At 45.1% G+C, this 16,083-nt stretch overlaps 1 protein-coding gene across 1 annotated transcript in view; it reads left to right on the forward strand.

The window, feature by feature from the left end:
- Positions 1-14,179, forward strand: part of LOC147678520 (extracellular calcium-sensing receptor-like) — a 46,153-nt gene extending 31,974 nt beyond the window's left edge. Inside the window, exons 4-6 of the mRNA XM_086945666.1 lie at positions 1,517-1,744; positions 13,026-13,149; positions 13,257-14,179. Coding sequence (XP_086801792.1) covers positions 1,517-1,744; positions 13,026-13,149; positions 13,257-14,179 — 1,275 coding nt within the window. The remainder of the gene's footprint in view (positions 1-1,516; positions 1,745-13,025; positions 13,150-13,256) is intronic.
- Positions 14,180-16,083: the final 1,904 nt, after the last annotated feature.

Raw genomic sequence — 16,083 nt, forward strand, 5'->3', positions numbered from 1 at the left:
TGCATACTGAACAGATTTGACATTTATAAGGTCCTGTAATCTGAGGTAATATCAGCTACAAATAATAGTGTGATTATTAGATTTGTCTTTAGGGGTCCAAGCCATGGCATGTACTAAATGATCTTCTAAATGTCATCCCCTTTAGCAGGAGAAAAGTGAGGGGTCAGAAATTAAATGGTGCATCCTAAGAATAGTCCTATTCTTTTTGATGATCTCGCTAATTTTTGTTGCTAGATCGACAGAAATTAGTTACATAAGGAATGCACGTATTGGTCTTTGTCTGTTTGGGGGAAATTAAAGTCTCCCGGGGCAACTACAAGCCCTCTTGGAGGACCAAGATATCAAGCGTCTTGGGTAGCCCCCTATCAAGTGATTTATTTGCGAGGACCTCTGCTTCCAGATCATAGTCCTTGCGCACTTTGTAGTTCTTAAGGATCCGTAGAAACTGTCCAGAAATTCAACCCGTAACATACGCCCCCAGGATGGTTACTGAAGTACTTTAAAAAAGCATGTTTTGTGGCATTTTCACCTTTCGCTTGGATGTTCATATTGAAAATTGCCCCTCCCTCGTCCTTGGCAGTGCTCTAAAAAACATGGAGCCTCATTTATGAGGCTGTGCTTCACTTTTACGCCGCCGGTGCGCCATTTTTTGTGACGCACCAGTGGCGTAAAAAATGCTACTTGTTGCACCATATTTACAAAGTGACACATCTAGGTAGATACGTCACTTTGTAAACCCCTGCGCCACGTTATACCTGCGCCAGGTATAATGTGTGCAAGGGGGGCGTTTTGACGCAAGAAAGGGTCATGGAAGTGACGCAGTGAAATTTATAAGATTTCACTGTGCCACTTCTAGGACACAAATGCGTCAATTTCTTACGCCTGCCTCACAGCAGGCGTAAGACTGACGCAGGCCCTTTCACATGGGGCTTGCCCCATGTGAAAAGACACATTGCTGGAGTTGCATCACTTTTGTGACACACTCCAGCAATGCGTCACTTTTGCGCCATACAGATACGTCAGAAATACTGACGTTTCTGTAACTCCTTGCCACATGATGCGTCATACTGTAAATATGACGCATCATTGGTGTCGCAAGGAGGGCGCAGTGAAAAGTGACGGATCGCTGTTTTCATGCAGCGATGCGTCACTTTTCATAAATGAGGCCCATGGTTGCCTTTGCTGGTTGTCTGAGAGACTGGAAGAGTTCCCTCGTCTGGATCTAAATTGTCAACAGAACTGTTGGAAGAATCTTGAAAGGTGGCCGCTTTTTGCTGATGTATCTGCCCCAACTTCGATATATTTGAGTAGTGATCTCAAGCAAAGTGAGAGAAACACGCTTTTACTGTATCCAGGATCCATTCTAGGGGCTTTCTCCAACCCCTTCAACACTGCCTTTTTACCCTCTTTGTATGATCACGTCCCATTGTATGTGAAGAAACAACACCTTTGTGTTTGTGCTATGCACATACCATAAATAAATAATAAATATCACTCATTTGTTTGCCTCTTCCAGCTGCTTCACTATGTCAAACGTATGCATTTTAAAACTACATCCAACAACAAGGAGTTTTTCGACAGTGAGGGGAACCCGCCTGCTCGGTATGATATTGTAAACTGGCAAAAGGGTGTGGGGGGCACCCTCATGCAAGTAAAAGTGGGCCAGTATGACTCCAGCGCCCCTACAGGGCAGGAATTTCTTCTCAACAGTAGCATCATTCTCTGGGCTGCAGGCAGCAAACAGGTAAAAAGGTGTTTCCTAATTTGTATCTACTCTCTTATAAGTATAACCAAATGACAAACGAAATGAAATTGCAACTTGTGTACCTATTCATGTACGACGTGTTTCAAAGGTTAAGTGTGCCATGGCCTGTAAGGTATCTTGTAGTGAATGTGTATACCCAGCTGTATAAATACAACACGCTCATTTGAAGTTTTTTCACCAGTCAGGGTTCCAGGAAGTCATCAACATTTGTTGCACAGGCTATAAGAAAGTCAAATTACCATCCACCAGATTAGTAGGGACAAGGAGCTATTTACATATTTGTTGTGATTTGGTGGTGCTAGGACCTCCATGGACCAATTACAGTGTCCAAGGCTCAGGATCTTTTGCTGCAATCCAGCCTTGGCCATGGACCACAGTCCTCTGGTCCTAACACAAAGCTGCCTTATCAGCAGCATACATTTCAGGCAGGGCAGCTCCAACAGGCCATTCTTTGGGCTCCCGGGTCCAAGATCTTTGGTCCCTTTCCAACCGAATACTAAACCAATCCTAATTAAATGCTTACTTCAGTGCTTAGTTTGTCACAAGATACGTGCCAAGGCCCTCGTGAGGAGTTCACTGCAGCTTGCTCAATCCATTGCCCCTGACAGAGCAGCCTATGATAGTACCAACACAACCACTAAAAGTCAAACTCCTACATGTGTGACAATTCAGACTGTTCCAGGCCCCCAAAGCTATAAGAAAGGCTTAGACTGCATGTGCTAGTCATTTTTAATGTATACGGAATTATTTATTATTTATTTTATTATTTTTTTTTTTTAAAACCTTTATTATGGAATTAATCAGATACAGGTATGGGCCTACAACCGGCATGGCTGGCCGCTAGTACGGTTAGGTCAACACAGTAAAGCATCAAGCAAAAGACAATAGTCCGCCACCCACCGGCCCCGCATCAAAGCTAATAACAGTAGCACTATTCATGATATACACACGTCAGGATCAAAGAAGGTTTTGTTTTTTTCTTTTTAGAAGACTTAAAGAAAAACAGGATCCGGTTCAGTAGAATTAAGCAATAAATAAGTAAGGAATAGCAATATAACAGGATATTCACAGTTAAGGTCACTATGATTGAAATCTTCGGTGCCAGTGCTCATGTAACAGGATAATCAATAAGAAGCAATACTCGAAGCACCGTTAAAACTTTCCCCCGGCACACCTATGAACACCGTGTCGTAGTCTTCCCCAGGTGAACAAACTAACAGGAAGTACGAAAATACCCTACCCGGATCCCAGAAAGAAAAAGAAAAAAGAAAAAGAAAAAGGGCCATAGAAACAATAAAAGGACAAAACCAACAAAAGCCCATCCCCCCAACCCCCCACCCTGCACTCCTGTAGATGGCTACGGCCTACCCCCCCTAACAGTGTGCCTGTCGCCCTTTAAACCCACCAATAAAACTAACCTACAAGAAAGGAAAAGAAATAGTCACTAGTGAAGTGGAGGGGGGCCTCCAGGCCAGCCCCCGGCCCTACCTCGCCCCGCGCTAACCCTCAACACAGTAGCAATACGAAAACAAATATAATCAGTCCACAAAGGGGAATAGGATACGTTGTTGCGCCCGCAAAGTCACATAGGCACAGGATGTTTCCGAGACTCTTTTCCGCCATCAGCCAGTCAGCAGTCCCAGTATATCGGCACCATCTCTAACCTTGGCCCACTCTATCGAGCTCACTCACACATGTCAGCCGGTCAGCCTCAGGGAAAATCGTGGCAGAGGGCTCAGACACCCCAAGCACAAAGAACAGCCGGCCATTGAAAGGAGAGTAATTGCGGGGATCAGTCCGCCCCAATACGTGCACAAAAGAACGTGACAGACCTGAACATGGGGTCCTTAGCAAGGGAGAAAAAATCACTGTCCCAGTCCACTGTAGAAGCCATGCCAGTTCATCTAGGGGCGCTGCGTGGTCTTCCGATTCCTCCGGCGTTACAAATCCACTGTCCCCCGCTTCGTGCGAACCTTCCGTTGACCGGCCAGGAGTTGTAGCAGTGGTGTCACTCAGAGCCCCGCTTGTGAACAGGGTGTCAGAAGCACATCCCACTAATGCGGGGTCGGGCAAGGTCTCAATCACCCAAGGTACGACTGGCGTCTCCTTCCTGAGGGTGGCGATAATGGCGTCCAGCTTATCCTCCAGATTCCGTGCATCACACTCCATGGCACCTCGAAGGGTGCCAAGGGCCATTACCAGATCACCAAGCTCCATCCTTTCGCAATATGCCCCAATTCCAGTGTATCTCCCGGACCCGAGACCACGATCACCCTGGGGGACCTGAGGCAGGGTATTGTCGTCCAGAGCAGTATCTCGGTAGGTATCCAGCCCCGTGTAGGATCAGGAGCAAGTCACAAACAAAGGGGAGGAAAATTGCACGGCGCCACGTGGGAAATTATAGAGTCAGATGCAGCAGTCGGAACCACCAGCACCCCAAGGTGTGCCTCGCCTTTAACAAAGGAAACCCCCGTACAACATCCGAAGACTTCCGCAGTGGTCGGGAGAGGCAGACTCGAATACCGACCATCTCCCCAGCAAGCAGTCCAATTACGAAAGCTGCCGCTTTGTGCCTTACTTGCACATTTTCAGCAGCAGATGATGCTTTTTGTTTCTGTATGTCGTTTTGGACTTTGGCATTTTAATGTTAGCATAACTTTTATTTCCTACTAGTGCTACTGGAAGGGAAGCTTGCAAGGCAGTACAGGTGCTACTAGGCACCAGTCCATTTTTATTTTACTGTCTTCCTAATGTACTGTGCCTCCAGTCAGCATGCAAGTCTTTGCTATGCACGCCCCTCCCACATGGTGGGTCAATCAATCAAAAATAACTTTATTGAGAGTCTTTTTATGGATCCATAAAAGTACATAAAAAAGCGTCATAAAATCGAATATTAAACATCATTTCATATATTATGTGTTAAAAGCTCATTCAATAAAATAATTAGTCAAAACCATTGTTAAAAGAAACCTCCTAGTATCTTGATGATAAAAAAAACGTATTGTTCTAAAAACCATCTTCCACTCATTTTCATAGACAACTTTATCCAGATATACAAGGGATTTCCTTCTTTTTTACAGCTCGAGAGATATAACCTGCAACCGCACGGCACACTATGTCTATTTCATTTTCTTAAAATACATAAAGTATTCATTGCATCCTTATAAAAAAAAGATTTCTTTGCTACAAAGATTGGTGTTAAAAAATGTCCATCTAATATCTTGATAGAACCTACAAAAAGCATAAAGTGGATCCACATGGAGGGTCACTCAATGGATGAATCAGTGCACCCACACAGAGGGCACACCAGGAACGTGCCAAAAACAAGCCTGTCTACACCCATGCCTACCAGCATAGTGCTCTGTGGCGTTCCAGGAACTCGGATTCACCCACTCCAAAATAACCCAGAGACATGTCTTCCCTTCTAGCTCCCTCCATAACCTCAACTTTGGAGGTAGGACTCCAGTGGCTTGCACACTCACCTCCTTTTGGGTTTCTCAAGCTGACTTTGTTGCGGCTTCTTATCTCTGAGCCTCCTCTTAGTACACATACCATGTTCCCCTCTAAGCTTGACATTAGCTATCAATCAGACTTTGTTAAATGTGTTCACATAATTACACTCTACTTTCCTACAAACAACTTCATGCACTCTTATAACCCCAATATATTTATCCTCCCTGAAACCGGACGGAGGCATAGCTTCTGCTATACCGGAAGCTCTCTATCATGCTGATCTTCCTATAAATGTGAAACCCTTGCACAGTCTCCCTCCTGTTGATAGAATATACGCTTTTCAATCTTAAATTTAACCCTACGTTATCTTTTTTAGTAGCTCCTATTTACCTCCCTGTTGTCAGTTGGAGTGGCTTCAGTTTCAGGCTCGCAAGCATCCTAACCCCTTTCATTCTGCAAACAGCCAACTTCTCAATCAATGCCCCCCTAAATTATTTCCCAGATGGTGCAGATTCCAGTGTTCTCTTGGAAGATCAAGAGGCGATTGAAATCATCAATGTTCCCCCTATTATGCTTAGCCACACACTTAGGGGCATATTATCAAGAACGGCGTTAAAATTATTGCCAGCTTAGCGGCAGAAAACTGCAGCTAAAGCGGCGATAATGGGCTTGATAATATGCCCTGGAGAATTCCAATAGAAGCCCATGTTCACACCAAACATGGGATAATTTTTAAAGCTGTTCTTGATAATATGCCCCTTGATTCCTTGTTTACCAAGACACTAACTCCTCTTCCGACTATCATCTGGTGCGGTGTCCCAAGGAGGTCATCACTCAACCTCACTCCCTCCAATGTTTAAATCTCTTCAATAGCTAATCTTGTCATAACTTCTGGTTTTGACATAATTTCGTCTGCAGACAAGTATTATAGCCATCTCAAAGAATATTGCAAATACACAGTCTAGATTCTGTTCCTGCATGATTTGCAGCCTGGATGAAAGCAAACTGTCTCCAGCTGCACGGTTACAGGATGGAGGCCCTTCTTGTTGCCTCTGGCACTGAATTGTTAACGCCGGCACTTTTGACAGTCTGCAAAATGGTGGTTCTGTTTGTCTAATTTAGAAATGAGCACAACAGTTATTTATTAATTCAGTATACATTGAAAATGACTAAAATATGCTGCCATTCTTATAGCCTTCGAGGCCTGGAACAGTCTGAACTGTCACACTTGAAGAAATGTGTCTTTTAGTGGTTGTGTTGGTACTGTCACTGGCAGTGCTGGCAGGGGCAATGCCTGGTGCAAGCTGCAGTGGGCGCTTGATGAGGGCCCTGGCACTTATGGTGTTACAAATTAAGCACTGCATGAAACTCAGATCCAGACAAGGTTTACACCTTTCATATTACCCTAGAATGATGTATGAGCATTGGAATCTAAATGCTGATTTGGTTTACATCCTACCTTAAAAACAAATTTCAACTTATACAACATAGTTGCAAATGCCTCCTCCCTAAAACAGCTGTGCATACCTTTTGATCCTTCCCCGATGACCTAACGAGAATTATTTCTGTTATTTTAAATGTGAAATGTCAGATTTCCCCCAATAGTGTGTGGAAAAGGTTATCTGAACATGCTAACAAAAGGATTCTGACTTTTAAGCAGCTTGTGTCAGCTTCTTGCTAATTGTAGCTGACCTATATGAATGTGAACTATGCCAATTTAATTGCAAAAATTGATTTGATGTTTAGGGAAATACCCAGTTGGCAGCTGTATATAAAGCGCCACCTGCCGAGAGGTGAAAATACCAGGCAGCTATGCGTAAAAACAGACACTGGGACCGCCATGCAAGAATATGGATTTTCCAAGCCAGGATTTTCCATGTCCAACTCCAACAATCTCTCGACACCAGACGCAGTGTTATTAACCTTCTCTTGTTGGCTTCCTATACCGACCACCTTCCATCTCAGAGTGGAACTATTCGTTGCCCCATAGGAAATTCCTCTGCCATATTTTCCAGTGCCAAAGGCAGACACACAGAAGTCAGGAAGAAACTCAACTGCTTGGGAACATCAAACATTTCATTTCTGAATCTGACTTCCGAATGGTCTTTCATGCACCGTTACCACTTGGAATTGGCTATGTGGCACATCCCATCCCAAAACTCAACATACCCCACTGAAAATGGAACTGCACAGAGCATTCACCTCTCATTTCATTCACAATAATCCAGTCTTGTCATCCTTCCGGTGCCTTCCTAAACAAGCATTTGCAATGCAACGGTCTCGCTCTTGGGACCTTATATGTATTTAGCTAGGCAGTAAAACAGCCTGGGTGCTGAAACATCAACTGTTCTTTAACATGGAAGGAAAGTAAGCACCAAACAGCGTGACACCACAGGTATGGGAACACATGGAGAGAAATATTGCCTTTCAGCAGGAAATGGGATAGTCCAAAGCTCTGTTTTTAATATAAAATGAGGGCCTTCGGTGGTGATATCCCTGAAAATACAAGATTAAAAAAAAATTTGTTGTTGTCGACATGTGCACAGCACAGAGCAAGGAACAAGTATTTCATGGGGGGGGGGGGAAGCACGTGTAAGTGAATTAAAAATACTGTGCTAGTGGGCCTCAACAAATTTATATTGCTCCTAGTTTGGTATATTAAAAACGAAAAGCCTGGGGAGCTTGAAACATGTTGACCAGAAACACTGATTTGGCCCTACTTAAGGTTAAATAGCAGTGTCACCCCCATTTTAATATACCAAACTAGGAGCAAAATAAATTTGTTAAGGCCCACTAGCATGGTATTTTTAATTCACTTACACCCACTCCACCACCTCATCACTTTACACCACACATAGTCTATTCACAATAAAAGTGCTTGTGCGTAGTTCGCTAGTCGCAGCACGCCCCTTTTCGTAGAGAACTGGGATGGCCCCAATGATGAAGCATGTCACCGTGGGGAAACCCCGGTGAGTGAGGGGACTCTAGAAATACATTTTTCTTTCTTCTTCTGGTATGTACTGACATAATTCATGCAGTGACCATAACACACAAACTAGGTCTCTGAATCCAGTACTTTGGGTTCCTGATTTTTTACAGAAAGAAGGCCACTGCAGGTTCAGATGTAAACCTGTGCAACACCACAATGTAAGCATAGTTACAGGGTAGAGCTGTCAGCAGATTTGACAACATCGGTATTTCAGATGTAAACATCTGCAAAAACCACAATCCGTGCACACTAACCCATGAACTATACAAGTAGATCGCACTAACATTTCAGATGTAAATATGTGTATATGTGTAACACCACAGCCCGTGCATAGCAGCCGAGTACAGCTCTCTGCATAAAGATGACAGTATATAGTATAAGAGTACAGCTATAAGACACCCTTATAATTCAGATGTAAACACGTGCAACAACACAATCCCTGTATAGTAACTTAAGAGTGGGGTGCAGACAGATGACCCCACCAGTGTTTCGGATGTAAATATGTGTAACACCACATCCTGTGTATAGTACACAGCTCACCGCAGAAAGATGACACCCTGATATTTTAAATGTAAACACATGCAACACCACACTCCCTGTATAGCAACCTAGAGAAGCTGGCAGCAGAAAGATGACCACACCAGTATTTCAGATGTAAGCATGTGCAACACCACGGACAGAGACTGAGGAGAAGAGCAGCATGAGGCACAAGGAAGGAGACTGAGGAGAAGAGCAGCGTGAGGCACAAGGAAGGAGACTGAGGAGAAGAGCAGCGTGAGGCACAAGGAAGGAGGCTGAGGAGAAGAGCAGCGTGAGGCACAAGGAAGGAGGCACAAGGAAGGAGACTGAGGAGAAGAGCAGCGTGAGGCACAAGGAAGGAGACTGAGGAGAAGAGCAGCGTGAGGCACAAGGAAGGAGGCTGAGGAGAAGAGCAGCGTGAGGCACAAGGAAGGAGGCACAAGGAAGGAGACTGAGGAGAAGAGCAGCGTGAGGCACAAGGAAGATACTGAGGAGAAGAGCAGCGTCAGGCACAAGGAAGGAGACTGAGGAGAAGAGCAGCATGAGGCACAAGGACGGAGACTGAGAAGAGCAGCACAAGGCACAAGGAAGGAGATTGAGGAGAAGAGCAGCGTGAGGCACAAGGAAGGAGACTGAGGAGAAGAGCAGCGTGAGGCACAAGGAAGGAAACTGAGGAGAAGAGCAGCGTGAGGGACAAGGAAGGAGACTGAGGAGAAGAGCAGCGTGAGGCACAAGGAAGGAGACTGAGGAGAAGAGCAGCGTGAGGCACAAGGGAGGATACTGAGGAGAAGAGCAGCATGAGGCACAAGGAAGGAGACTGAGAAGAAGAGCAGCGTGAGGCACAAGGAAGGAAACTGAGGAGAAGAGCAGCGTGAGTGAGGCACAAGGAAGGAGACTGAGGAGAAGAGCAGCGTGAGGCACAAGGAAGGAGAGTGAGAAGAGCAGCGTGAGGTACAAGGAAGGAGAGTGAGAAGAGCAGCATGAGGCACAAGGAAGGAGACTGAGGAGAAGAGCAGCGTGAGGCACAAGGAAGGATACTGAGGAGAAGAGCAGCGTGAGGGACAAGGAAGGAGACTGCGGAGAAAAGCAGCGTGAGGCACAAGGAAGGAGACTGAGGAGAAGAGCAGCATGAGGCACAAGGAAGGAGACTGAGGAGAAAGGCAGCATGAGGCACAAGGAAGGAGACTGAGGAGAAGAGCAGCGTGAGGCACAAGGAAGGAGACTGAGGAGCAGAGCAGAGTGAGGCACAAGGAAGGAGACTGAGGAGAAGAGCAGAGTGAGGCACAAGGAAGGAGACTGAGGCGAAGAGCAGCATGAGGCACAAGGAAAGAGACTGAGGAGAAGAGCAGCGTGAGGGACAAGGAAGGAGACTGAGGAGAAGAGCAGCGTGAGGCACAAGGAAGGAGACTGAGGAGAAGAGCAGCGTGAGGGACAAGGAAGGAGACTGAGGAGAAAAGCAGTGTGAGGCACAAGGAAGGAGACTGAGGAGAAGAGCAGCGTGAGGCACAAGGAAGGAGACTGAGGAGAAGAGCAGCATGAGGCACAAGGAAGGAGACTGAGGAGAAGAGCAGCGTGAGGGACAAGGAAGGAGACTGAGGAGAAAAGCAGCGAGAGGCACAAGGAAGGAGACTGAGGAGAAGAGCAGCGTGAGGCACAAGGAAGGAGACTGAGGAGAAGAGCAGCGTGAGGGACAAGGAAGGAGACTGAGGAGAAAAGCAGCGTGAGGCACAAGGAAGGAGACTGAGGAGAAGAGCAGCGTGAGGCACAAGGAAGGAGACTGAGGAGAAGAGCAGCGTGAGGCACAAGGAAGGAGACTGAGGAGAAGAGCGGCCTGAGGCACAAGGAAGGAGACTGAGGAGAAAGGCAGCATGAGGCACAAGGAAGGAGACTGAGGAGAAGAGCAGCGTGAGGCACAAGGAAGGAGACGGAGGAGCAGAGCAACGTGAGGCACAAGGAAGGAGACTGAGGAGAAGAGCAGCGTGAGGCACAATGAAGGAGACTGAGGAGAAGAGAAGCGTGAGGCACAAGGAAGGAGACTGAGGAGAAGAGCAGCGTGAGGCACAAGGAAGGAAACTGAGGAGAAGAGCAGCGTGAGGCACAAGGAAGGAGACTGAGGAGAAGAGCAGCGTGAGGCACAAGGAAGGATACTGAGGAGAAGAGCAGCGTGGGGGACAAGGAAGGAGACTGAGGAGAAGAGCAGCGTGAAGCACAAGGAAGGAGAGTGAAGAGAAGAGCAGCGTGAGGGACATGGAAGGAGACTGAGGAGCAGAGCAGCGTGAGGCACATGGAAGGAGACTGAGGAGAAGAGCAGCGTGAGGCACAAGGAAGGATACTGAGGAGAAGAGCAGCGTGGGGGACAAGGAAGGAGACTGAGGAGAAGAGCAGCGTGAAGCACAAGGAAGGAGAGTGAAGAGAAGAGCAGCGTGAGGGACAAGGAAGGAGACTGAGGAGCAGAGCAGCGTGAGGCACATGGAAGGAGACTGAGGAGAAGAGCAGCGTGAGGCACAAGGAAGGAGACTGAGGAGAAGAGCAGCGTGAGGGACAAGGAAGGAGACTGAGGAGAAGAGCAGCGTGAGGCACAAGGAAGGAGACTGAGGAGAAGAGCAGCGTGAGCTGCATTCTAAACATCTTAGCAGTCCATCAGGAATTTATGTCACACTGGCTGTGAAAACCCAGGCAGAATAAGGAACACTATGTTGGTCTACTGTTTGCGACAGTAAGGGACCCATGGCTGTATAAAGAACAGTGTACACTGGAAGGCCCTTTAAATTATGGAGTTGCCTACCTAATGTAAATCACTATCGTAGATACTGAAGACAAATTGTTTCCGTGAAGTAGTGCTATGCACGATGTTATTATAGCAGCTTGCAGGGCAATTTGATCTAAAATGTTTTTTCTAAAGATGTGGGGGGGGGGCTACACTTACCAATTACTAATATCCGGGATTAATTTTTTAAAAAGGGGAACACTCATCTCTCATCCGCTAACCCTGTCTTTTTGGCCTTGCTGGAATCCATTGGCTGCTCCTCTGAAGGCTCGGGGGGGGGGGGGGGGGCTTTGGGAGTGGCCACCTTAACTGTATGTCAAGAAAAATGAATGCTGTTAAAAAGGGGCAGCAACAGCTTAGACAATACAGTACTGGACCTTTTTGCACCTAGCACAGTAGAACAAAACCCAAAATACTGAATACTATAGCTCAACAGATACCTTCAATGGGTTCGGCACAAATATTTTGTATACATCTCAGAAGATTAATCTCAGCAATATTACGATCCCATAATTTCAGCAATACAGAATACTTTAGGTTTTGTCTATGGACTTCAAAGTTTTATATGGAGAGCAAGCAGTCTTGCATTGATTTTTCCATTTTTGATAGCACAGCTAAAGAGAGGGAGCAAGTGAAGGTGCAAATCAATTGTAATTCTGAGATTCCACAAAGCATACAATGGTCAATTATGCCCCAAGATGGCAGTAAGGCCAATGAAGAAAAGATAGATGTAAAAAGAATCTTTTAAAGTAAAAGCTGACAATGCAGGACAGCTCACCAAGTGAGAAATGTTCGAACAACTGGGGGTGTAGGGGGTGGGGGGAGGGGGGGAATTAAATAAATACAGTACCATTTTTCAAATACCTTGTTTGTGCAATCCCTACATAGTGATAATTTATGAACGGGCTAAAAACTGTTTTCAATATAACACTATATACATAAGGGAAGCTTAGCCCCTACACGCCAAGGGATTTGGCAAACACTCAAGTAAGCGCCTTTAAAAAAATAAACACACAAGCCCTATGCGTACCTATATCACTTGCACCACTGTGGGAGAAGGGTCAGGGATTTTTTTAAATATTTTTGGCTTTATCATTTGTTGTCCAGGCAAGAATGAAAGTGGCATAAGTGATACTATCAAAATCAGCTTGAGCAGAACACACTTTAGAATAGGGTAACGCTTAATGTGTGTTTCACTTTTGAATAACTACACGATTTGTACCGCTTGAAAAGCAAATGAACACTTAACAATTCGTAAAGGGGAACATGTGTGACACCAGAATGCTACACTCGTAACTTGGCTGAGCTCATGGTTTGTGTTTTTCTACACAAATTATGGTGAGCATGTTACCTGCTGGCATCACGCAGCCCAAGTATGATTTTCACAGCCCTCCTAAATTTTGATGCACATGGGTTTTGTTTCCCTCTGTGCTTGACCCTGAAATTGGTTTCCATGGCAGGTTTAAAAGAAACAGAGCCAGAACAAAATTATATGTAATGAGTTTTCCTTTGTGTTGCTGATACTTTTGCAGACGCCTCCTTCAGTGTGCAGCCCCAGCTGCCCGCCTGGGTTCCGGATAGTTCCCATACAAGGAAAGCCCGTCTGCTGCTTCCAGTGTGTGCTGTGTCCCCTGGGAGAGATATCAAACCAATATGGTATGTGAATGAGCAGTTTAAAGTAGTCTGTACAACTGTATCATTTTGTTGGAGAAAGTCAAACTGCGGCTGTTCCTTTAAAATTTAATGCTGGCTTTTTCTTTCAGACTCCATAGACTGTTTGCAATGCCCGTGGAATCAGTGGTCCAATGAGAAACAAGACGAATGCATCCCGAAGGTCATCGAGTTCCTCTCCTATGAAGACCCTCTTGGTGTTACATTGACCACAGCCAGCATTTTGTCATCACTGACCTCTATTTCCATTCTAGGACTCTTCATTCACCACAGGAACACTCCCATTGTCAGAGCAAACAACCGCTCCCTCAGCTACCTCCTGCTCTGTGCACTCACCCTCTGCTTCCTGTCCTCCTTGGCTTTTATTGGCTACCCCACAACAGAAAAATGCCTCATTCGGCAGGCTGCATTTGGCATCACCTTTGCTCTTTGCGTTTCTTGTATCTTGGCCAAGACCATCATGGTGGTCATCGCATTCAATGCAACAAAACCAGACAGTAACATGAGGCGATGGGTTGGACCAAAACTGTCCTACATGGTCATTAGTGCCTGTACCTTTGTTCAGGTTGTTCTGTGTGTGTCCTGGGTGCTTTCATCTAACCCTTTCTCACAGTATAACACAACCATTCAGCCTGGGAAGATCATAGTTGAGTGCTACGAGGGACCATCAATTGCTTTCTGGTGCATGCTGGGATATCTTGGACTTTTGGCTACTGTCAGTTTCATAGTCGCCTTCCTAGCCAGAAAACTGCCTGACAGCTTCAATGAGGCTCAATTTATCACCTTCAGCATGCTCGCCTTTCTTAGCGTTTGGATCGCGTTTATTCCAGCCTATCTCAGCACCCAGGGCAAGTACATGGTGGCCATGGAGATCTTTGCAATCTTGTCTTCCAGTTTGTCTTTACTGTCCTGCATATTTCTCCCAAAATGCTACATTATTATGCTGAGGCCTGAGATTAACTCTAGGGAACATTTGATGGGGAGGGGAAAAAGTAACACCATCAATGTCCAGTGAATGTGGACAAATAGGTCAAGGAGCTGCTTCTCAATATAAAGTAATAAAGGATAAGTGTAATAGATGCTGTTATGCATCACTGGAATACATTGATGAGTGTCTATGCTATGGTCAATCCAGTTGACTCCACTATTCTACAGTTTAAAGAATGTTTACCCCTCCCATATTCATAGACTTAGGTACATCACTAAACAAAAACAACTTCAAAGCATAAAGGATCTCATGTTGACTATGATGTTTTTATGCATAATCCAGATTTATTATATGTTCTAGTTACTATATGAAAGATGAATGAGTGATTGCCACACTGTTGCTGGTCCATTAACCCATATTTGTACATAAATATAGGTTTATGGTTGGAAATTGTTCCATCTATGGCTGTCAGTAATTCACAGAGGGATTCCTGACAGACATAAGTGTTATTACTGCAGCGGATTACTCCACCCCGATTGTGGAGAAATCTGATGTTATAAAACTGCAGTATTGGGCAAAGCATGACGTTTTTGGACGTTTTCTGTAACCAGTTTACTTATAACATTTTGATCACTGCTACAGATAAATCCCCACAACACACAATTTTGCATTTGGGGGCTCCTAGGTTCATTCCTGCACCTCTTAATACAAGTAACATATCTCTTGCATTGCCTAATAATCATCTTTAGGTCGAGACTAGGCAGCGCGCCTGCGCTGTCTGGAAGACCTGGAGTAGTTGATCAAAAGACTTTGCTCCTGTCTTACTATTGGCACGCTGCAGTGCTTGTCTTGGTTGCAGCATCCTAAGTGGCTAACATAACAGAGAGTCACTTCCATTTTGGACAGCACAGCACCGCCTAAGTTAAGATTCCTTTCGCTGCAAGTCATGATTTGTTGTTTAGGAGAACTATTTGTTTCTAATTAATTCAGCTTGCCAAGGCTTTTCTACGAGTATGGCAATGCGTCAGCGTGGCTAGCCTTCAAATACACTTTCACTTTCAGCGCGGTTCTTTAAAAGGGCGCTGCGCTCTGCACTCAGTGATGGTTCGGTGTCCCTCCCTGCTGTGGTGTATGTCTCCGCCGGGGCTTATGTTAAACTCTGAGCGCCGGATATCATTTTGATAGAATTGAGACGACCCCACCAAGAAAGAGGGGATTCCAACGTTCAATAGCAGCGTTTAGTTTTTTAGTAATGCATTCAACATTAATTTTGAGAGTATCAGAAAGAAGAGGAGCAAACCAAATCCCTAAATATTTAATTTTCGATGGTTGCCAAGAGAAACCAGAGTTTTCAAAAAGGTGCTTTTGACAGATAGAGTTCAAAGGTAGAATTTCACACTTATCAACATTAAGACGATAACCAGAAACTTTAGAAAAGGAGGAGACCTGTTGTAGAAAAACCGGGAGTGAAGACTGAGGATCAGAACAATACAAAAGAATGTCATCGGCGTAAACCGAGAGTTTAACTTGCTGAGAACCAAATTGAAAGCCAGAAATATTAATCTAATTTCTGATTTTAGTGAGAAAAGGTTCTAAAGCTAAAACAAACAATAAGGGGGATAAAGGGCATCCTTGTCTCACTCCTCTTTTTAATGGAATAAAATCTGAGACCATACCATTTGCAAATATCGAGGCATGAGGGCTGGAATAGAGTAAGGAGATAAGGGAAATAAATTTGGGGGGAAATCCTGCCCACTTAAGGGCTTGAAACATAAAATCCCAGCCTATCCTATCAAATGCCTTCTCAGCATCTAAGGATATGGCAGCCAAAGGATGAGAAAGTGAAGGAGCCTTACTTAATATATTAAAAAATACACGTGAGTTATCTGATGAAAGGCGACCCTTAACAAAGCCTGACTGCTCTGGGCCAATCAAGTCAGGGAGAAGAGGGTCCATTCTAAGGGACAGAATTTTAGCAAAAATGTTATAAT

This window comes from Lissotriton vulgaris, chromosome 12 (genome assembly GCF_964263255.1).
Source record: "Lissotriton vulgaris chromosome 12, aLisVul1.2, whole genome shotgun sequence".
Lineage (NCBI taxonomy): Eukaryota > Metazoa > Chordata > Amphibia > Caudata > Salamandridae > Lissotriton > Lissotriton vulgaris.